The sequence below is a fragment of the Passer montanus genome, unplaced genomic scaffold, assembly GCF_014805655.1.
Source record: "Passer montanus isolate IOZ18808 unplaced genomic scaffold, ASM1480565v1 scaffold4, whole genome shotgun sequence".
NCBI lineage: Eukaryota > Metazoa > Chordata > Aves > Passeriformes > Passeridae > Passer > Passer montanus.
This window is the reverse complement of record NW_024368818.1, coordinates 15425666-15450199: the sequence shown is the minus strand read 5'-3', so window position 1 is coordinate 15450199 and position 24534 is coordinate 15425666. Positions and strand designations below refer to the sequence as shown.

Sequence of the window (24534 nt, the reverse complement as noted above, 5' to 3'; positions counted from 1 at the left end):
ATGATCCCTAACCTATAAGAAATACTTCTAAAGTTTATCAGAGGAAGCTTAGGCTTTTGTTTAGGACTTACACTATTTTATCTTAGTGATGTTAAATTAGTCACCAGAAGGATCAAAAATTGACTGGGGATCAGCACAGTCACGTATACGTGCTTGCTAATTTTGGTAACCTTTTAAAAACACTTTCTAATGTTTTACTCAAATAATTTATCTGTTAAGTTTTTAACTAAACAATTCACCTTAATGACTACCACAGTCATAGAGTCAAATTCTTAATAAATTCCTTTCACATTTCTCTCCTAATCAGCTAAATATCTCTTCAAAGATTGAATTTAATAACCATCTTTAAATAAATGTTGGTTTATATGTCAGTTTATGAATATAAGGATTGACATAATGGACTATATAAATAAATAGTATATCATCATACATCTAATCCAGTCTAGGGCCTATAATCAAAGCCAGGCAAAGTTAATTACTGATGTGGTTAGGTAACATTACAGTGATCTTCTCTGGGAGATGCTTATGCCTCACACTTCCACTGGGAGTAACCAGAATGAGAAAAATTAATACAGTTTGATTTTTTTTTCAGGTCTAGTTTTAGTGTATACTTCATCATTAGACCCCATGGTAGAAGACACTCAATGTTTCCCATGAAGTTCTAAGGCTAAGTCCAACTTCTGTTGATTAAATGATTCAAAAATCATGCTTCATATAGATTAGATGAGATTAGAAGCAGAAGAGCTTAAACTGTTGAATTGCTTTGATATTCACCTTTCATTTTGAAAATACAGTCTTTATACTTCTGCATTTTCAAATTGCCATTCCCTGCTGTTTGTCCTTATCCTGTTGGAATGTTGTTTATGTGCATTGTGTTATTTCTGCGTTTGCTTTTTTCTCTTTGTGTATTTTTTCTAGGATTGTTGGGTTTGTGCTTGGTATAGCTGCACATGCACACTTGCATGCTGGGCTGCTTTGAATGACAGAGGAAGTGAGACTAAACAGCTCCTTATGTAGGATTGCATTGTCACCTCTGCTCTGTTAAAAAAAAAAATACATATTCAACCCATATTCCTAGCTTGAACAGAGATAATGTATATCCAGATAGGAGGGATAACATTATCCGAAGGTATCACACAGGTGCAGTAAACACAGTATCAGGAGTAACTGCAATATGGAATGTGCTTTTTTGATAAATTTTAAATTGTAAGTTAATACTCTTTCTGTTGTGATGTCCTGATTTGTTCTAATGGGCCACTTCTCTGAAAACTGAATGTACTCCTTCCCTGTAATTCAGTGCAATGCACACATGAAGGTTATTATGTACAGAGAAAATGAGCTTGGTCTTATACAATATTAAATTTTTAATTATTATTCAAATATAATGATACAGAATCTCATAACATACAGAAATGTTTAATAATGTCATGGTATGGTTTCCCATCAGACAGTACGTCATTGCTGTTTTAAATCACTTTTAATTTCCGTATACTTTATCTTAAATGGGTAAAATTTAGTGCAATGACTCCAGCATAAGAAGAATTTTATGTGCTTGTTTTTCTTTGGTGGGAGAAGGATAGAAACTTTGCAAATTAGTTTAATGGGTTGATGCTATTTTAAGTCTGTCATTAGGCTTATTTATCTGTGATTTCCCTACCCTTTAAAAAACAAGCAGATGTAGTACAAAAGTCCTATGTTTTTCAAGTGTCATCTTAAGTGCAAAAAGGGTTCATTTTTGCTAGCAACAAAATTGCTCTGACAGAGCATTATGCTCCCTTTTTTTGCATCCTGGATTGGAATTAGGAGTCTCTGATTCCTGAAGGGAACTCTCAATAGTCTTTTAAGTGGAATTCCTAACTTTAGATGAACTTCTGTGGACTGTGATGTAAAAGTACATGAAAATGTGAGGTTTTCCAGATTTTTTAAGTGTCTGCTTAACCATTTGTTTTCTTATGCTCTTACTGAGTACATATCTCACACAAAATTTTATTTTGACAAAAATGGATTTCCTTCAGTTCTATTGACAGTAATAAAACAACGCATCTAAAAAATCTGGTCTTAACACTTTCTGAGACTCAAGGTTAGCTGCCTGTTAGCATTGTTAGGAATAATTTACTAATTTCCAATATTTCAAAATTTATGATGTATTCACAAACTATTGAATAGACAAGCTTCGAGCTTTATGTTTAGACAATAGAAGCAGTTTTCTTACTGGAAAACTTACCCAATAATTTCTTTTTTCCTCTTCCGCCTTCCCCCCACAATGCAATTGTTTAATACATGTATGATGTGCCATTTGGTATTTCTGGATTGCTCATCTTACATGATCCTTCCTATTATGCCTATATGAATTTTCCTAAAACTGCTGAGCTATCTCTTGATTTCCATCAAAGTTTTGCCAAAGTTCCTTAAATGTGGACCCATTTTCCAAGTCTTTCCTAATGCCTTTTGACATTTGCTTAAACTGCAGAGGAAGTTTGGTGCACATATTTTAGTTGTTACTTGCCTGGATTCCTAATAAGGTTTGAGTGCAATAATGTGTTTCATTATGGAAGCCATGCACAGCTCTAGAAATCCATCAGAAGTGGTGCTTATGGCGAGTGCTGGGTGTTGCAGCTGCCACAGAGCAGCTGCTGATGGAAACTGTGCTACACACTCCCTGTGAAAGAATATATGTATGTGTGTATTCTTGCTTTCCAGGGAGAGATCAGTCACCATCACAGGCAAAGCAGGCTCAACTCAGTGAAAGTAATTCAATTAAGTCATAGTAGGGTAGTGAGAAATAAAACCAAACCTTACAACACCTTCCCCCAACCTTTCTCTTCTTTCTGGACTCAACTTCACTCCTGATTTCAGTACCTGCTTTCCCTGAGCAGTACAGGGTGACAGCGACTGGGGGTTCTGGTGTCTTCATTACAACTGATGTCTGCAGCTTCCAAAGCCCTAGTGCTGGGGATAATTAGAAGTGACAGTAACAGGAGATGAGGTACAACATTTGAGTGAATGGGGAAAAATCATTAGTGATGTGGAAGTGCATAAGCATCAGGCTAAAGAGCAGGAAGGAGGGTGACAGCTGCCTTCTCCGTGAGGAACTGGAAACCCAGCACTCTACTGGGCATGGTACCGGGTACCATGAGCTGCAGGTACTTGGGAGGCCATGCAGAGTGCCTCGGGAAGTTCCCTGCAGGTTCTGAACCAACATTGCCTATTTTAATTCATTAAAAGAGCACTATTCCCTCTTCCACAGCTGCAGTTAGAGACAAAATCAGGTGTTATGTTCATGGATCATTTCCATCTAATGCTGTTTAAGTGACTGAGAGTGTTGGATTTTTGTTCTTCTGCCATTATCCCTTTTTTTTCCTATACACCTCTGTGTTTTTCACTTGTAAATATTTTGCCATATAAGCCTTAGTCCTCAGCTGGTATAATTTTCAAACTAACTTCATCAGGGAGTATTTCAGCTCCCAGAAGGAGCTTTATAATTCCTCATAATCATTACAGTATCATCAATAATAATGATAGCAATAATAACAACAGTAGTATTATGACTAAGGCTGATAGGAAGACTTAAGCTTACTTTTTCTTTTAACAGAAATACAATGTCTTGGGATGCTGTGGAGATTTAGGCACCCTATTTCTAAAGACCCAAAAGTTTGTCCAAACTATGAAGATATGAACAAGAAACACAGTCACTTAGGGTTGGATTAGGTTTTTTTCTAACTCTTTTCACTCACTATCTCTAATTTACTCAATGCTGAGTTCTTCACAATACTTTAAGTCTGTACTTACCCTACATGGGAGCTAATTTAAAAATATATCATCACTACTCTAGTCCTTTAAACAGCATGCCTGATTACTTTCAGTTCCCCCCACATCATTCTAAACTACTTCTGCTGTTTTAGATACTCTTGTATCTCAAGCTGAAAGAACAAATCTTCTCAAAAAAACAAGATTTTTATATTTTAAAGGTAATCATTATCTCCTGCAATTACCTCAGCCATAAGAAAGTAGATTGAAGTCAGTGGATGTTTCACGACTTTGATGATCAGGTACCTGATTTGGGCACACTGCTAACAAAGGTGATAATTAGCTTTATTCCAGGAGCTGAAGCATTCCTCTGAGTCACAGCTCCACCTTGCAATCTCCCTTATTACTAAATGATGCTAGTTTAGGGCTGCAGTAACTCAAATACTTCAGGTCACAGAATGTTGCTAACCACTTCTTTGTGAACACTGTTTCTGGAAGGGAGGCATGCAGGGATGGAGGAATAAGTTAGCAACCTTTTTTACTTTAGTCGTGCAAGTGAAATTACCTCAGAGAACCTGAATAGAGATGCAGTGTGGACTTATTCTACATATCTGTCGGCAGAGTGACAGCCTAATCCTTCATTTTGTTTCTTTTCTGTTTTCCAGTGAGTAGCTATTTAGCCTAGCAATGCTATTTGTACAATAGATGTACAGATGCCATTTTAAAAATTGAGTTATGTTGCTAAAATCCTCACTGCATGTGCCTGTGCATGGAAACAGCACTACATCTCATGTCTGGCTTTGTTACCTGAGGGTGATCTGGACGTAGCAGGGTTGAATGTCCTATTCCCTGAAGTTTCCTATTTGCCTTTGATGGGAGACTGTCTGGTTAGTGTGACACTTCTAATATGGGTCAGTAACTGTCAGTACTGGATATTATCAAACCGTTTGTAGCTGAGATTAAATTAATGCCAAAAAAAAGCAATCTCTGGTCTTCTAATTAATCCCACAGGAGTGCAAAAACTCATTTAAGTTAGGAGTTTAGCTGTTGGCAGCACCAGGAAAAGCTGGTTTCACTTCACTGAGCTGAATTAAAACTCCACATTAATGGAATTAAAGCATGTTGCCTTCCTAAACTCTTACATCCATCAAATCAAAGGCTTAAAAGCTTTATAAACAACTGCAGTGCTACCTTCAATCCTTGACATAAGAAACAACATGCTGAGAATACATCATAAAAACAAACAGTATTAGCATTCCCTTCCCTGGTCTGCAGTGGAATTTTTTAATATTGCATTTATCATTCTTTTTTGTTTTGGTGTTATGAATGACAAATAACTCAGAGCTCTAGTTTTGGGTTTAGTTTTGTTGTTTGTTTTGGACTTTTTTTTTCCTGCAGAGAACATATTGATAAACAAATGGAGTTTGTATATTTTTCTTCTGGATGGCAGTTTCAGAATTGGGAGCTGACGAATGGCTGCTCCAAAGCCAGTGTTCAGAGAGGTCTCTACCCAGCCTGTGCCACAGCTGCTTCGCTGCATCTTTATGAGAAGTTGCAGGTCAATTGACTTAGGAAGCAAATAACTTCGGTGCTGTCAGTTTTGACTTGTCAAAATAAAGATACATGAAAACAAAAGACTTCCTAAATCAGGGCTGTAGCAAATAGAGGACAGCTGTTCTTTGTTGATAGAGGTGAGGGTTGAGAGAGGAAAGCTAATGACTTTTCTAGTACTCTCTTTGCAACGATAGTGTGTCTTGGTTTTATCTAAACAAAAGAGAAGAGGAAAAATTTAGGATTGCAACAACCTTCTAATTTCTTCTACTGTCAATGCAATAGGCAGGCTTTGGGATGAACTGCTTTGAGCATCATGCAGTCTGATCCCTGTCAAACCCTGGTGGTTTGTCCATATTGTTGGATTACAGAAGTTTAAAACGCAATAAATATTTCCCTTTTTCATCCAGACAGGTGTTTCACTGGCTTATTGTGTATCAGTGAAGGTATAATTTGGGAAGGAAAAGGTGGTGGTTCACCTGATCCCTGTGGGGAAAGAAGGGTTTATGATGCTGCCTCCAGTTTCAGCATTACACACACAGCAAAAGTGCCTTCAGAGCTTTCTTGGCCTAGAACAGAATTAAAGCTAAGCAGACTGGCTACTCACCTTTTTGTTTCTATAATACTTACTGATATGATTATTTTCATTTTAGACATTTTTAAAAATACATGAACACCAGGCCACTCTATTTTTATTACTTAATGAAGCCATGAAATGGTTCACCTTGCCTGAGAAATAAGTTTAAAACAAAAAGCAATTTAAACCCATTAAAAAGAGAGGTTGAATTCTTTGCTCCCAGTTTTGCACCTTATTATTAATTTACAATCTCATTCTTTGTTCCTTCACTCTTATGAATTGTCTTACAAGAACAGTATATTCCCCTTGTCTCAATGAACTAAAATAAAATGGATTTAAGTTAAAATTGGTCTTTTACAGGATGCAAAATTCTTTTCTTCAGGGAAAATCTGTCTTGTGTGGTTGTAGTACTGGGTAGTATATTGAAATATTGTTACTTTATATTGTTAAAACTAGTAGGAGGTTCATTCTGCATCATTTCAGAGAAATGATAGCATTTTATAAGCCTAAATGTCAAACTCTGAATACTTTGATCTGTCAGTTTAAAACCATGCTGCTTACATATCTCAATAGGGATATGTTTAGGCATTCATCACAGAAAGTGTTGGTAGCAGAAAGCTTTATTTCTTCTGTGCTGCAAAAGGCATGGCAACTGCACAAGTGTATTAAGCATGTGATGAAATCAGCTTCTTTCTGTTGGTTCCATCAGTTTGATATAATTCACCAGGAGATTATCTTTTCAATAAGTCAGTTAGGAATCGTATCAGACTATTATTCTGTCTCCAATGGCAACTTGTGTCGAACAATGATTAAATTGCATTTTAGACTTTAAGGTGTCATTATATTGACAATGATACCTTAGAAGGCACAAGCTTATATCAAGCATCAAACTTGATTTTTATAATTATGTGAAAGAAAATGAGTTTTCATATCACCAGTTCTGAGCTATTTTCATGAAAGAAGGTGAGGGCTCATTTGAATACTGTGTCATAAATCCCTAGGAATGGAAAAGGTTTCTAATAGATGGAATATTGCAGATAGATGAGCTCCTCACTTGGCAGTAGTGGGGTGTAAAGTTTCTTGTACATGCAAACTTAATGTGAAATTTTAACCAATGTGCATATAATATTCTGCAGTGTTTGTCCCACTCAGATATTCTGTTCATACTATGAACCCAGAAACTTATGATACTCCTAAGTTTGCTATAAAACGGATAAAAAGCTCTGCAGCTCTTCTTAGAAGGGGAAATACTTTTCCACAAACCTTCTGAAAGCTTCTCAATAGGGATGAATACTTTACTAACATAAAACAAGAGCATAATTCATAATTGTCACAACAGAAGATACCAAGAAGCAGCAGGACTTTTGTCACATCACAACTCCACGAGCTACACAAACACACACACACACAAAATTTTTGTATTTACTATGCTCTAAGCTACAGGATGAAATTCATGTAAAATGGATGTGTTGCTCACTAATGTCAAATGAAGTGCTTTTATTGGAAATAAGATGTGTTGCTTCTGAACAAGCAGCTTGAGATATGTGCAAAGCTTGAAAGCAAGACAAAGTCTTCAGTTACTAGAATCAATTATATAAAACTGACATAAAGATTTATTTTTATTGTGTAGTTTGCATTATTAATACTGGGCCTCACTATGTGCCATAGTCATTTAAACTAATCAGAAAATACACCCAGATGCTTCTGCTTTTTAATATCTTATTTAAACAGGATGTCTTGGATAAGGAGTAGAATTTATTATCACAAAACTGCCTGTGACTGGTGCTCTGTTTTATCCATTTATATTTACAATACTATTCTACCATAGTATAATACTGAAATTAGCACATACTGTGTATTTTTAACACAATTATTGTTATTCAGGTTTCTTAGTCATGTCAGTATAACACTTTAGACCTCAAAATCAATCAAATAATTTTTTTTTCCAGAGAGTCTGTGTTTTGCTATAGAAAAAATACCATGTTTTTCCCCAAATGTTGTGTCCTAGATTAATAAAAATCCATATGGAAAGACTCAAGCTGCTTAAAATCTGATAGAACTAGTGTTGAAATTACATCAAGATGCAATTCTAATGTTGCATGTCCTCTTCTACTGAGAAGCACTGAGAATTAGATTGATTACATTATCATTTGGTGTTTTACCTTTTGCTCTGAAATTAAATTTGCATTGTATGTTTAGTGAAATAATTAGCATTTAAGTTATTTTAAAAGTACTAAACTGTGTGAATCTATATGTATTTAAAATGAGTAGGAAAGTTAAGGGGGAGTTATTATCTTCATTTTCTGCTCTTAATGAGAAATGAAAGCTGAATTTATACGAGATAGTTCAATTAAGCCCTTTTTGAACAGATGAGCACCACTGAAGTCAAAATGTTTTAGACACATATAAAACAATCTGATTGTTGTATCTATTTTGCCATTAGCTAAGATGCTAAAGACAATATGAGCAAGAGAAACTTCTATTTCTTTAACAAATGCTTTTCTTTATTCTTCCTTGGCCGTACAGTCATTCCCAGCACAGCACTGCAACGCGTCCACCCACAGTGAGCTTGCAGCGGACCATTTCTGTGGAAGGGTAAGATCATTCTCTGTTGAAGCTGCTGTAGAGGTGTCAGATACCACTGAACTACCCACACACACAGAGCTGTTCATTAGATGTGGGTTTGCCCAGCACGGTGTTTCAGGCTGTGAGATGAAGCAATGAAGTTTCAAATTAGTGCTGATCCTTCACTGAGAGGTTTGGTTTTCATGGAGATGAGAATATCTGTCATGGAAATATATTGGATAGTGTTTCTTCAATTCATCTCACTTGACTAGTGTTAATATTTACTTGTGTTAGCTGTAAAATCTTCCCACTTATCATGGAAAAGCCCAGTGAAGTCTTACTCTGTTTTCTTAATGCGTACATGAGTTCTTTTTGACAAACCAGTGTCCAAAACTAAGGATGAAGAAGTACTGATAGAAAATATTAGCCCTGTGCTGGTGAATATCTGTGTACATGAGTGTTAGACTCATGTACACAGATAACTGTTAACTGTAGAGCACAGCTCTGGGTACACAGCTGCCTCAATTTTAATTAAGACAATGGTGTAAAATGTGAATAATTTACAACTACAGATAATATTCTTGCATCTTTACAGTATTAGAAAGGCTGATATTTAACACAGGAACACAGACTTTGTTTGCACTGATTGGCATAGTCTAAAAAAAGTCAATTCTTTTTTATTCCCTCCCATAGAAATGTGGAACTCTGTAGGCATGTGTAACGACCTATCATTGGCTGCTCTTAGTTCATATTTCAAAGCTTTTCTTTCTTGTGATAAAAGTGAGATTATAAAGTTTCCACAGAGGAAAGATGTCATCTTATTTTCTTTTAGTTTCTGTTACAATTTACTATGGTGCAGTCAGAAAATAAATTTGTCACTGTGTAAAATAATCCTGTCCTAAGTGAAGTCTGAAACAGTTTTCTCAAAAGTCCAAATTTTTAATTTCTTATCTAGATCTATGACTTTAAAATATGATTATTTAAAATATGTAAAATAGCTATGGTAATTATTCATTGAAAATTAGATTGAATAATGGAATTACGCAGGAAAAGTGCATGTGGCTGAAGGGCTATCATCTGGAAGATAGTTCTATAAATAAAGCCTTAATTATCATCCAACCATTATGCTCAAAACAGGACCAATTTTAAGGTAGATCACGTTGCTCAGAGTCTTGTCCATTGAAGCTGTGACTATCAAAGACCTGGAGATTGCACAAGCCCTGGACCAGCAGTCTCAGTGCTTAAACACTCTCCTTCTAGATTTCTTTTCTTTATCTCTCTAATCCAAAGAGGAAGTCATAATAAATTCCCCTGACTCTTCTTCAAATCATCTCATTAATAAATTGATATTTGAAATAAAACTGAGCTTCAAGAATAATTTGGGTGGTAAAAAAGGAGGGGGAGAAAAAAATAATTTGCTCAGTTGAGATTTAAGGAAGGAAATTCTGTTATGATGTCTCTGGCTTGGTGTACAGGAGCAATTCAGGAATCATCCTATATCTTTAAATTCCTACATAAATCTGGAAATCAATCTTTTTAAATGAATTTTTAGATAAACTGCAGAATCTGTACTGGCCATGCAGACAACTTGCATATATTGTCTGTGAATCATTACAGTACAGAAAATCTGCAGTTGATACCACAGGTCTCCTGTTGTTCAGGAGGGAGAAGAACATCAGCTTGTAATTATTACCAATCAACTTACACTGCATCATATTTCATTCCACATAGGAAAGTGGGACTGGTAGCCTATGCCACTGCTGAGCAGAAATGAGTAATCAGCTGAACCCTAAATATTTCATTATGTTAAAGCTCAATTTATTCTAATGTTTCTGTGGAGTCCATGCTGCTATGTTTACAGCTAATAGAATTTGAGGTCAAAACAAAGTTATTTTTCTCTTTTAGGAACCTTGTTCCGATCAGTAAAATCCCGTATTTAGGAGAATCACTATATTGGTTTTGAGATGCACTTTTTAAACAGCTGCTTTACCTGCAAGGCATCCCTGGCACATGCTGGCATTTGTACCCTGCAGGCTGGCTCTCTCTGACTGACTGTGGAGTCACTGAAGTGATATAATTATTGGGGCCTATGAATGAAAAATTAAATTTGGGAGGGTTAAAGAAATACAGAGGGAATTGCATTTGATGGCATATAGTTCTTTCTACCCTGTTGAATATGTGATAATAGAGCTAGCCAGAATAGATTTTTAAAGAATTTGAATAGCTTTTTTTTCAACAAAGTGGTAGATGAACACGTAAAACCATTTCATTTTTTATTAGAGAGGGCTTTTGTGGACTTCATGTCAAGCAACAAAATTAATGGCTAGGTGGGAAAAATAAAGGCATCTTTAAAGATTTTTTTTCCAATATATTCAAACCATATATTCTTCACAGCATAATAACTGTATGTGAGTTGTACAGATTTATTCTATGTATAAAGGCATGAACTTCAGAGGTGTTGGAGGTCATCATTAGCAACTTCCCTAATGTTTTATTTTCATGGTTTAAAAACCAAGAAAACTCTAATGTTTGAATTTCAAAATATTGTTATTTTGAGTTTTTTGAAGTGATTTTAATGAACAATCTTAGCTATGACTGTCCAAAATAGGAAAAATATTGGTTGAAAACAGCCCTTGTTTTTTTTTGAAATCCTGCCATACTAGCACACAAAGCTTTAATGTTCGTAATGTTTGACAGCTATTCTCTCTGCTTTTGGCATCCTCACTAAATTGAATTCTGTATGCTACCAGCCAACTCTTAGAAACTGGGATTTCAACTTATTTGATTGAGTCTTTTTGACTTAGACATGTGTCTGAGCATCTGAAATACATTTTAAAATACTTATACATAAATAAACAGCATTTGAACCATGACTAAGGATAAGAAATTTTATTCTGAATGGGAGAGCTATTACAGAATGGTTTTTGTTTCAGAAATGTCTTCTATAAAGTAATTTGAGATGCTTGCTGCTAGCAGCCTGTGTATTGATATTTCCAAACATGGCTTAGAGGCACTGCTATTTTTAGGTATTCTCTCAGCATTTGAATACTTCCTGTCTCCTGGTAATGCAATTCTATTGCCTCTTACCAGTTCCATCTCATCCAGCTTTGTTTACAAACTAAAGCTGGACCATTCATGGTAAATAGAGCTATTGAATGCTCTAAGTAATAGTTTTTACAATAGTGTTTCAATATGGAGCCAATAGTTTTTAAAAGCAAGACGCAAAGCAAACCTTTCTAGTATGGAGTCTGTGCTAAGTGTGGCAGGTGGTACAGAGATGCAATTTTCAGGATTTATTTTGATTATTAGCATGTAAATAATATACCTCCTGGAACAGGGTAGAGAGATAAATTATTATGTAAGACAAAGGGTAAATGAACAAGCAGACAGGAATAATCATATCCCTTGTAGAGCTAAAGAATTTATTAACTGTCCTACGTTATCTCTCTAAAAATCAATGAGATTTCTCAAACCCAGGAGGCAGACTACTGTGCATTTGAAGTAAATGTCAGGTGTCATGGTAAAAATGCAGTCCAGTTTTTCAAATCAAAAAGATTATTCCTGTATGCCAATTCCATCTTGCTATCTGCAAGAAGAAAACTTGTCCTGGTGTGCAGGCTTTAATTTCTCTACCAAAGATAAAATGAAAGATTGCTAGAGTCCAGAGGTCTTCCTACAGAACAAAATATGTTACAAAATATAGACCAGTGCAATCACACATGCATCAGTCAGGCTGAATCCTGGCTTCTAGTAGGTTCCCTTGTAATAAGTGTACATAAAAGTTAGTGACAATTTAGGCATGATGTTTGCAGAATAAATGCATTTAAATTGTAGTCATTTTAAAAATTAGAATAAACCATTGCTTTTACCTGTTCAATGAAAAAGAAATTCAAGGAATCCATAGTCAAAGAAATCAACAAAATACTTGTTTCAAGCAGATAGGGTAACTTTATTTGTCAAAGTGATATTTTGCTGTGTAATCTGATAAATGTACATCTTATTAAAGGCTGAGTGCTTAGTTGTTAGTATAGCAATATTTGGTCAAATGAACTAAGTCACTAATCAATTAGAAGGCCAAAACATTGTTTCAGTTTATGCAGGCAAAGTTACCCCTCTGGACTATGAGGGTCAGTGTGAAAGCAGTAGATAAGAGGAAGGCTTCCTTATTTTTGTTATTTTCAATAATAGTTGAAAATAGGATAACACTAATTAAAGTCTTTATCAGGGGTGAGACCTCATAGGGTCAGGTGTAACACTGGTGTGTGCAGGTGCCATGAGGTGGTGAAGGATTGGGAACTGAGAAAGGAGGGTCTGTAGCTCCTACCACTGCCAGGTCGCTGTGCTTTTGTCACTGCAACAAAGGCAAATGAGAGGGAGGACCAGGGATCAAAGCAAAGGGTGGAGCCGTTTCACATCATAGTGGAAGGATTTTGCCAAGCCTAAGAGTGAATAACAAGAGGGAAAGTAAAAGCCAAGGTGCAGTGAAAGTGGTATTACAATAAAACTATAGATGAAAGCAGTATAGACAGATTTATCATTTGTGTGAAACAAGAGTTGTAGAAATAGGAAAGAAAATCTATATAAAGAAAGCTTGGTTCAACCAAAACTCAAAGCCTTTTAAAAAGGTGTGTGTGAATATTTCAGGCCTTCAACCACTTAGAATTTCATATTATCCCTTGTTTGAGTAATCAGATTTTAAACCATCTCATACCCTGGCACATACTCTGTCCCTCCAATCTTCTTGTGTTCAATGCTGTGAAGAATGAACAATCTATTTGAACCCCCTTTTTTTAGGTTCTTCCAGTATGAATGTCCTTGGGTTGCCAGAAATAAATACACAGGTATTTATCAGAATTTTTTGAAGCATGAGAGGAAAACTAGAATTATTGTTGTGAAAAAGAAATGGCTTGATTAGCCAAATTACTCTAAGGTAACTCAGTGCTCACATTGTGGGTTGTCAGAAGCCTAACATATTTATACTGCTCAGGAGAAGGGGCCTTGCTGCCTTAGATTTAGGGTGGGTTCTTTCAGAGAATCACAGAATGGCTTGTGGGGGCTTTAAAGATGATCTGGTTCAAATCCCACCCCTGGCATGGGCAGGGTCATCTTCCACTAGACCGGGTTGCTCAAATGCGCATTTAACCTGGCCTTGAGCATTTCCAGGGGCTGGGTATCCACAGCTTCTCCGGGCCACCTGTGCCACTGCCTCACCAGCGTCAAAGGAGATATATTCTTCTTAGTATTTAATCTAATTCCACCCTGTTTTAGTTTCAAGCCATTTCCTGTTGTTCTATCCCCTGCATGCTCTTCTCCCTGGTAAACTAACATGACTTTACCCAAATAATACACCTTCAACTTCACCTCCTGCTGTTTACTCATTCACATGGCTGGGATGGGTTTTCTTGCACTGTGTAAGAGTACAAAGGTTGTGAGCCCTGACTTGTATATTGATGCTACCCTAATGCAAACAATAAGATAAACATTCTTCTGGGCTTTCTGTGATCTGTGTTACTATAATACCAAAGCAACAAAGACTTCATGTATGCTTTCAACATCCTTTGTCAAGAAAATGGCAGTTTGGGGGGAGGAGGAAAGGCAAAAAAACAACAACAACAAAAAGAAAAAAAAGTTAAAAGCCATAACAAAAAAACTGCAGCCAAATCAAGATCAAAGCCACATTTCTAAGCCTCTACAGACTTGAGATACCTCATCGATTGTATAGAACTGAAGAAATCCCTAGAGTCTGATGTTTGAAAGCACCCAGTGTTGCTTAGTATTTCTGTAGGCATTTCAAAAAGCACAAAACGTGTCAGCACTCCAATTTTATAGATGGTACAAAAGGAACAGAAAGACAGAGCTGTGTCAATTGAGATGAATACTAAAACTGACTCTTTTCTTGAATGTTGCCAGCAGCACAAAAAAATCAATTTAATAATGGATTTTCTTTCAGTTAATTATTATAAGAATTACTTGTTTTTAGAAAGCACTTCCCCATCATTTATCAGTCCAGTTTTAATCTCTTAAATTAGATCTATAATTACTATGGATTCCAGTCTATAGAAGAATGATAGCGATAGTCACATTTTTTGTCTTGTCACTTTCTGTTTGTTAAAAGTAAACTGATCAAACCAAATATTCAGTAGAAATGTAGTAGATAAAAAGCACTTGCTGTTTTCAAGATAGTGATCAAATTAAACATGCATAAACCAAACAAACCTCCTAAGGAGAAAAATGCTGCACTTTGATTTATTTTTGGTCACTGCATTTTTATGACAGAAGACATTTTCTTAAGTGCTGACATTTTGTTACTACTTATTGTTTTCAAATATTAATTTAGTAATCCTTTGCTCTTACATCAGGCCTGCAGTTAGTTTATAATGTGATTTACAGAATCTCATCTGATGCATTCCCCAAAGCAAGTAACCAAGTCCATCCAAATTGATTCTGCCATTGATTTCTCCATCTGTAAATTTGTGTGGATTGCAGCACTTTATTTGCTCCTTTACTCCTGGATCTATTAATGTAAATCCTCCTTTCTTCTTTCCCTACCTTTTTATTTCCTTCCCTGATCTGCTTTACAGAGGCATTGCCTCCCTTTATTCTCTTCTTTCCTCTTTTCTTTCCTTTTTTCCCTTCTCTTTTTTTCCCCCTCCCTTCTGCTGCCTTCTGTCAGTCCAGGAATGTTTTCATCTCACACTCCTTTCTAATTTCTGCTTGATTTCCCCTGCTGCTCTGCTCTGTTTGTACGTGGTAGAGAGCTGCAGGAGGGTATAAAACATACACACACGAAATTAAAGTGCTAGTACGCTTCGTTAGCACCTACAAAGTTACCTTTAGCTGTATTTATCACAGAAGAAATTGTAAATGGGATAAATAGTTAAAGCTAGAGGCTGAAACATGACTTTCAGAAACACTAGATGTTAGGCTGCTCCTTTTTCCAGAATAGCTACAGAGTGCCATCTATTGTATCCAAATAAAACATTTTCACAGAACAAGCTGAATTGGGAGGGACCCACAAGGATCACTGAGTCCAAGTCCTGGCCCTGCAGAGCACATCCCCAAGTGTCACACCCTGAGCCTGAGATTGGTGTCCAAATGCTCTGTGAGCTCTGTCAGGCTGGTGCTGTGAGCACTTTCCTGGGGAGCCTGTTCAGTGCCCGATCACCCCCATCTTCAAATAAGTTCTGCTTTAGTTGCTGTTTTCCGCAGACAGCTGGACATCATGAGTGCATTAACTACAAGCAAGCATCATTCACATTTGAGTTACTTTTCTTTCAGTTCTCAGCTCTCCCATCATCATGTCATCTTTAAGTGTTTGATTCTATCACCTCCTTTACAGCATTTATCTGCATTTTGTCTTCAGTTCTCTCATGTGTACTGGAACTACATTCATAACAATTTTTCACAGAGGCAAAGGAATTTTTCCTAGTGTTGTTTCCCTCATATTCAAGAAAAATTGGAACAGCTGTTCTTAGACCTCCTTAAATACCATATCAAATGCTGACTGTAACTTTTATACCAGGTGATAAATATGTAACATCCTGCTCTTCAGCTTAGACATTTCAGTGAGTGTTGATAAAGCATTGGCAGGTAACCAATTGCTGCATCATTCTTAAAAGATCACTTGGGCAGTAGCTGGTGTTGTAGTTGGTTTCCTTAATAAATACTTTTTCCTACTTCAACTTCATAAATTTTATATCAACTTTTTTATCATCATTAGCCCTTTTTTGTTGTCATAATTCACTATGCAAATGTGAGCAATTACATATTTTAAAACATATTTATTATATTAAGGTGAATTAGCATATACATTTTACTTCCTGTAGCTCTTGTAGTACAGTAAGGACTAAAGGTTATTGTTATAATGACAACAGCACTTAGATGTTCTTGAGTCCACATTTCAGATTCTGCAGGGTACTCAGATATGAAAGAAATACAAAGACATGTTAAGGATGGTCAGGCTCTATTCAGCCAAATCTGAGTCATGACCAAAATGATCTGATTAGGTAAAAGAGCAGGGGTGGAAACCTATTGCATTCTAATCACACCTTCTGACATTTTCCCCTTATTGTCTGAACTTCCTCTGAACATAATCATCCAAGAGCAGAATGTGAATTTTGCTGTCAAAAGGCCAAAATTATAAAACAGCACTGGCAGCACTTGAGGCATAAATCTGCTGACTTGATCAGAGACAGGGATTAATAACTGGGCCAACATTTTGTTGAGCTGCACAGCTTAGTATTCAGTAGATACCCAGTTGTATTGACCTAGTTTTGTCCATGGCCCTGGCTTTCAACTATGTGATCCAAGCCGCCTGTCATATGAGAAAATACTCATTTTTATTTGGAACAACAATCTCTTCTGATTTCTCACCAGCAGAGCATGCAAATATATTGGTTTGACTTTGCTGCCTCTTTTTCCTCAATATTCTGGTAAATAATAAATGGCAGCTGCTCAACTCTTGCAAAGTATTTCTGACGAGTAGGGCTTAAAGATGACAAGTGTCACCGTATCATTTTGTGGATGAGGAAACTGAAGCTGGGAGAACAAATGAGTTGCCAAGAACACTCAGCAGTGCATGGGCTAAGCAGAGAAGAGAAACCATGCTTTCAGCTCACTGTCCTAGTTCTGCTGCAACCCCCAGGCCACTCTTCTAATTAAAAACCTGTTTAGACTTCTTAGATTCTGGATTGCATTATGTCTACTCTGCACATATTTAACAAGGTGTTAAAGGAGTTGCTATAAGGCAAATCAACAGCAGTGATGCGAAAGGGAAAAAAAAAACCTCCACCTTTATTTTCTGATGCTTAAAAATACTTCAAAAATACACAAACTCAATGAAATCTATCTTTTGCTCACAGCTGTATTTTTAACTGTTTTCTCACTGTGCAACATTAAAAAAGTCAAGGGATGAAGGACCATGTAGAGTAGGGTGAATGCTTTAGTCTTCTCTTCGAAATAGATGAAACTTCAGTTTCACAAAGCTGAAATGTTACTTTAACATCACAATCAAGTTGGGGATACCATTTGAATATTAGCACTGAAAAAAGATTAACAAGTGCTTGTGATTTCAGAAGTATCATGTCAAGATAAAGTATAAATGTATCCATAAGATTAAACTTATATCAAATAAGGCATCACTTAGTTTAATAATTTCTCTTTCTTTTTTCTCTGTTCTTTAAAAACAAAATGGAAATGAAAGATCAATTTGTGTGATGCAGAACTGTGCTAAAATATGGGGGAAATACTGAATCTTTTATACAAGAAGCATTCTGTAGAATGTGGTTTTTGTTGCTGGCAAATTTTTTTTTGTAAACTTAAAGAATGAGTAGAGCATCATTTCTCTGGGAGGAGTCTCAGACACCTATATGTATGTGTTTGGGAGACTTGCAGGGCTGGGCTTAAAATTTATACATCATAATTGAACAGCATTTACACTTTTTCTGAAAATTAAATTTTAGAGGGATTTGAAATGGGGTAAGTACCAATAAACATGGAGTGCGTGTATGTATATCTGGTTGTGTGTGCTTGTGTATCCAAGGGAGATCCAGCTCTGAGGCCTTGTATGTAGAGACTGAGAACAAGAATATTTGGGACCCTTTCTCAAGGATGCTACCTTGATTGCTTAGGAAAGTTACCTATTTCTGGAAATAAGTATTCCCATCAGTAAACTGCATGTTATGTTTACATCCTCTGGGTCATTTTTTCAATTTACAGATGAAAAGAGCTGTGTGAGGTATACCTGTTATTATTTATTTATTTCTATCATAATTAATAGTTTTTAATGAATGTGGCAAAAGCAGGTACCCCTTGGGCTGGTTCAGTGATAAAGCTGCAATGCGACTTAACAAAAGCATGGTCCTGATAGTGTCAAACCAAAGTTTTTAATGAGTTTCTGCTGGATTGGCTTGATCATATAAATATTATTTGTTCCAAATCTGTCAGGATCACAACTTCCATTGCTTTGCTTGGAGTTGTCAGGGGTTTTTTGTTCATTTGTTGCAAAAGCAAGACTAGAATTTGAAATAAAAGGTACTATATAAAGATTGGGTACCTGGATATATAGTATTGCTATAAATTAGATTATTAAATATATTCAGTGTTTTGTTTTTCCTTACAATAAATTTGTCACTTAACATAGTGAAAATTACTCCAGTGGGGTGAAATTAATAGAGATGTTTGAATTCAACTACGAGGGGAAAAAAATAATGCTGGTTGATTCCTGCCTTATCTGCTCATCAGTTAACAGCTTTGTCATCTGTTACGTGGTTTCTTTAGACAATAGCAGGCCACTGTGTATAGTATGCTTAAGATGGTATGAAAAATGTATATGCAGTAAGAGTGCCTAAACATTACAATTTTGTTTCTGTACAGAGAGCCTCGAAAAATCATCCTGCACAAGGGCTCCACAGGACTTGGTTTCAACATTGTGGGAGGTGAAGACGGGGAAGGCATTTTTGTGTCTTTCATCCTGGCAGGTGGGCCAGCGGATCTCAGCGGAGAACTGCAGCGAGGAGATCAAATCTTATCTGTAAGTGTTTCTGTTGGGCTGTCCTGACCAGCTTCTTCATCTTGTTCTTTGTCTATACTGCAAGGGGCACACAAAGAAGTCTTTATCGTTTCCATGTTGTAAAATATGAACTACAAAACAGTTTATTCCTGAATATTTTGGTTATTTTGACCTTGGGTATTTTTTACTGGTATTACTTGCATTTAGCTGGGAATGACACTTTCCTCTACTTAATGCTACCTACACTATGCTAACACTGGAGGGAGGACCTAAAAACATTGCAGACCAAGCATCCCATATTTTGGCCCGTCATCCAGTTCCATTTTTCTCAAAACACACTACTGAGTCCAAGGATATTTCTCAATTTCACCTTTTCTTGGAGGAGAACAAGCAGTAGGATGAAATCATCCAGACTCAGGCTGCCATCTAGTGTGTACTCAAGTGCTTAGCAAATAGCTTGCTACAACAAGGAGATTAATTAGGTTGTGTTCATTATCTCTCTGCCTCTGATGAATTTGATGATCCGTCTGAAATTCTTTTCAAATTCTATTGGATGAAGTGCTTTTTTTTAGCCCGAGGTTATATTTTGCATACTTAGACTCAAAAACATCTTTTTAATTTTTCATTCATGTATACATTGATATCACACATTTTAAAACCAGAACATTTGTGGTTTAGGCTCTGTCAAGTAATCGAACAGCTGACTGAAATAATCTGTGCATAAAGAAATTTGAATAACAGTGAAAGCTTTGAAAATGTAGTTAAATATCCATTGACATTATTCACATTCCTTACAGGAGAAAAAAAAAGTTATCCCAAATTGATGCAGATGTGACTGTTTCATGTGAAGCACAACAACAGCTTTAAGGCAAAGAGCTGAAATACAGGAATTATTTATCCCAGATAAATGATGGATGAAGTAGACTGCAGTATCACACTGCTTCCCACTGTTGTGCCTTCTATCCCTGTGAGTCCTGCAACCCTGGCTATAATTCACTTAGAGTTGAGGTGGAAGATGGCTTCAGCCTGGATGGTTTGTAATGTGGTTATGTGTTTGTAATGTGGTTCTGCAACACTTTCCTAGTCAGTGCTTAAATTCATAAGAAAGCTGGATATGGTTTTCCTACATTGCTGAAGATTGTCTTGGCCTATTCTATGAAAAGTGAATTCACCTTACACCTGTCAAAGTTTTGTAAAAAGGTGTAAAGAGGTGGCTGGAGGTGTTTTGTGATATATAGAAAATCTGGTTAAGTTATCACCAAAGGAAGGCAGTAACCTGACATTATGAGGACCACAACAAGGTATTTAATCTCGACCTGTTCCTTAAAAGTGCTGTAAGAAAAAATGAGTAAGTAAAAGGTGTTTGGGTGCTGTTGGGCATCCACACAGGCAGACAGGCAGAACAGCCACACAACTACATCTGAAATGCAAAATTTATTTAATTACCTTGCTAACCAGAGGATTCCAGAACAGCACCTGGGCAGGGACACAGGAGTGGGAACACAGGAACCATCAGGCTCAGTCCACCCTGAGGGGTGGCAGGGCTGTTCTTTGCACCCACTTATTGAGGGCCCACGCACATGGAGCTTACCACCATTCTGTGATCTCTGTGCTTTTTATGATCTCTGAGCTCTGATCTTCTCTCTCCCAAAGCAGGGAGTTCAGGTATGCCCCTGAGAATGCCTCCAAGTCCCTCAAAACACCTATGTTATCCCTAAACAGAAATTCTACTTCTCAAAACAGACAGAGGGTAGACAGCAGTGGGCATGACCTAAGGGGTGTGTTCCCACACTGATATTCTCCAGGCCTCAGCATTCCCACCTGCAAGGTCTCTTGGAATCTCGCACCCTCCTCTGCACTCTGCTGCTTTTAACCCTTTGCTCCCAACAGTGTCTTAAAGACCTGTCCAAGTAGAAAGTTTCTAGGGAATTGTAAGAAAATCCAAATAGATTCTTATAAAGTTATCCTTATGAAGAGATGAGGAAGTCAAAGGCCTGTGTCAAGAAGAGCAGGGACAAGAAACCCAAAGAATAGAAACAGAAGTTTCTTCAGGACAATTCCACAATTTATTTTTCTTTGGTTAGATGAAGCAAAATAGGGCTGAGTAACAGAGACTAATGAGATCAAAGCCTTTCACAGTACATTGTTTTCAAAAATCCAGAAGTTCAAATATAAATTTGAAAGTCCATTTTCTTTTATTTTTAAGCAGGATATATTTACAACTGTGTGCTGCAGCCACAATAAAATTTTTATCTCTAATTTTTCTGGTTTTTTAGTGACATTTTCCATAAGTTCTAATTAATGTTACTAGTGTTGCATCAGCATTTAGTTGTCATGCAAGAGTTGTTTATTTGTTCATTGAGCAGAGAGGGATGGAAATTATTACTAAATTAGACTGCGTACATATCCCCAGGCAATCACCCAGTCAGGCTCCTGTTATTTATTTAGTCACAAATAACTATTATGGATCCATTTTGCCATATTCAGAAAAAAACAGTTTCATGCACAGAGCTCATTAATCTTGTACCATTGTCTAGTGAAAGTTCCCAGACAGTTTAGTTTTATAAGGACTGCAAAAAAAAAAGTCTGTTTCTCTATGTTTGTTCCTTCTTATCTCATCCCTCAGAACCACTTATTTCCCTACAGAAATACTTTTCCCATTTGTTTCTCAAAACATGACAAATCTGATTTACAAGAACAAATAGTACCCTCAAAGCTGCTATTTATAATCAGATGAAACTTGGTTAAATTTCTTACAGACAAGAAGCATAGTAAGTGATTTAGAGATCTGAATTTAATTTCTTATGAGATTGGCATTGCAGAATTACAGTGAAGCCACAAGAGTTCTTCTGTTGTGATATTTTACAGCCTTTACAATGTGGTGTGGCCTGCTTTTTGGCCACTCCCTCTAATATTTATTATCTTTCAGAATGCTACTTCTTTCATTGTTGTCCTGCCCATTGCAGGGGAGTTGGACTCGGTGACCTTTAAAGGTCCCTTCCAGCCCCAACGGTTCTATGATTCAATCTAATCAATTTATTCAATTTAGCTGATGTCCTTCTGTGTGACCATAGGCAGGGTGCTTCATTTTCCTAAGCCTCAGTCTCCCAGGTGGACAGTGAGGAGCACGGGCTCTCTCAAAATTCATGTCTGTGCTGTGAATATGGCAATGTTGACTGGTTCACAGCTGTGTATTCTCACCTTTGGGAATGTACTTACAAAAATACCTAAAATATACTGCAAATCCACCAGTAAGACCCAGCAAGGCTTTGCTTTTACATACATTGCCTTGGAGAGACACACTGAGGGTGTATTCATCCTCCCAGAGTCAGCTGACAAGGCTTGGACAGATCCCATAATCTCAGCCTCTCCTTCTGCCTGACTGTCGGGATGTGGGAGGGAGGGGTCCAACCCTACAGCCCTCCGGGAGCTCTGGGAAGGATGGTGCTGCAGCCTTGGCCCCATGGACGAGTGACATTTGAATTTATTTTCCCCAAATGCCACCAGATGGCGGCCAAGGATCAGTAATAGTAGCAGTCTGCCTTTGGCTGAAACTTCAGGAAAAAAGGGGATAACAGGTTTTTCCTGTTTTCAGTAAATTGGAAATATTTGAAAAATACCTTGGAAAAAAGACTCATATTCCCACTGGTCCTGTGCAGAGACAACAAATGAATGTTATCTGAACCTTGAAGGTCAATTGAAGAATCATGGGAAATCTTCTGTGTTGGACAGCAAAACATTTCAAATTGCCTAAAAATTAACTTCTGTGTTACGCTTATGATAAGATGGGGGTTCCTCCCTTATAGTGTTTTCTTAAAATTCTGGTTTCTTCTGGCTATAATTTATTATACTCCTTTGAATCACCACCCAACATTCCCTAAATCTTTTTTTTCTCATTTCTGAATGTCTTTAAAATGAAGTAACACACACGTCACCAATGTAAGTTCATCACTGTGCTAGGATTTATCCCTCCCTGTAGTATTTTCCTCATACTAATTATATCGTAACTATTATCAAGTAGCATTTTGAATTCTAATTTATACTAATGCTTGATTTACTACATGTGCACACCCAGATTAATTTTCATCTCCAATGCTTACAGGCCAAAGGAAACAGTTCAGAATATCCATGGAAAAATCATTTCCATTGTAGAGCAGAAGAAATAAGGTGTCAGTGTGTTAAATGATTTGTTTAAAATAATTTTAGAAGTCTGGGTCACGTTTAGAAGCTGCTTGAACTCAGATCCAACCCGAAGTTCTCCATCTGTTAGAAGAAAGCAGTCTTCAATAAAAATAAAATGTAATGTTCTTTGATGCCATTCTTGCAGTTTTAAGTTCCACTCGCAATGCTAAGGAATATTTTTCCTATTAAAACATGAATGTAATGTTCTTTGATGCCATTCTTGCAGTTTTAAGTTCCACTCGCAATGCTAAGGAATATTTTTAAAACATCAATGGGAAACCAATGTTGCTTAGCCAAAACCACCTGCATGAGAACAAATTTTTTCCATGAGTCACATGCATAAAATGGCCACCCATTGTGCATACACCCTGACAGAAAGCAGCCTTATAATTTTTGGAAATATGTACATAGTGAATACATTTCAATTTTTAGGGGAAAGTCCTGGGGAGGCAGGAGAAGCAATACAGTCCTTTAAAAAGAAAAATTGCCACAATCGTTTTTTGTATTACAATTTCAAACAAAAGTCTTGATAAAACATAAGTCTTTCTTTTAGGTGACCTAGCCTGAATGCTTCAAAGCATTTTCAGTGCCAAGTGGACAACTCTTTCAATAGGTACAGGACCTAAAATGGAGAAAATTAGTTTATACATGCAAATTTAGCAGCAAAATTCATTTTTACAGTTTCACAGAAATAGTTAGTGCATACTGCTCCTTGAATTCTTATGATGACATTTCTTTTCAAACAGTTTCATAGTTTCCTGTAAGGCTGCATCAAGTTGTGTACAAATGGGAGAATATGATGAATTAGTAGGAATAAACAGCAATTATTTGCATTTGAATCTTAACTTTTGAAATTACTGAATTTTATGTCTTTGTGCAAGGTTAAACCTCAGATTAAGATACTTACATTTAGACATCTACATGCTTGCTGTGTGTCTGCTTGCCATTGATGTCAAAGGAGATGAGAGAACATTCTGCTGGCCCTTTTATGCATGTGGCCAACTGTGAGCTGTATAGAGCAGGCTGAATTTCACCATAAGCTATAGTTTCTGTATTGACTTTTAAGCTTAACCACCACATGCATTCATATCTATATTTAGGTGTCTTAAACTGCTTCTCACATTTCATGTCAGTTTGCCCTTTTGATATATATTTGCTTTTTCAGCTAACATCATGCTTCCTTAATCACAAATAAAAGTAACATAAAATCATGAACCATAAAGGCAGTATCAGTTTTATTCCATTCTCCTGTATAAATGCTTTATGTTCACAATGGCTGGGTGCAGTGTGACTTGGAGCCTGAAAGTAGAATCAAGACGAAAAGTAAACTCATTGCTCTGGAGCAAGATGACTGTTCCCAGCCAATGCATCCACAGGTTATTTTAAGGGAATAAAACAACTT

The 24534-nt window shown here is 36.7% G+C and overlaps 1 protein-coding gene across 28 annotated transcripts in view; it reads left to right on the top strand.

Moving 5' to 3' along the window:
* DLG2 (discs large MAGUK scaffold protein 2) overlaps nt 1-24534 on the top strand; it is a 982417-nt gene that overhangs the window by 748827 nt on the left and 209056 nt on the right. For 26 of the 28 annotated variants that reach the window (XM_039718578.1, XM_039718592.1, XM_039718586.1 and 23 more), the window contains 2 exons: nt 8402-8470; nt 18815-18971. In XM_039718578.1, coding sequence (XP_039574512.1) covers nt 8402-8470; nt 18815-18971 — 226 coding nt within the window. The remainder of the gene's footprint in view (nt 1-8401; nt 8471-18814; nt 18972-24534) is intronic. The other 2 variants (XM_039718597.1, XM_039718601.1) reach the window with 1 other exon arrangement.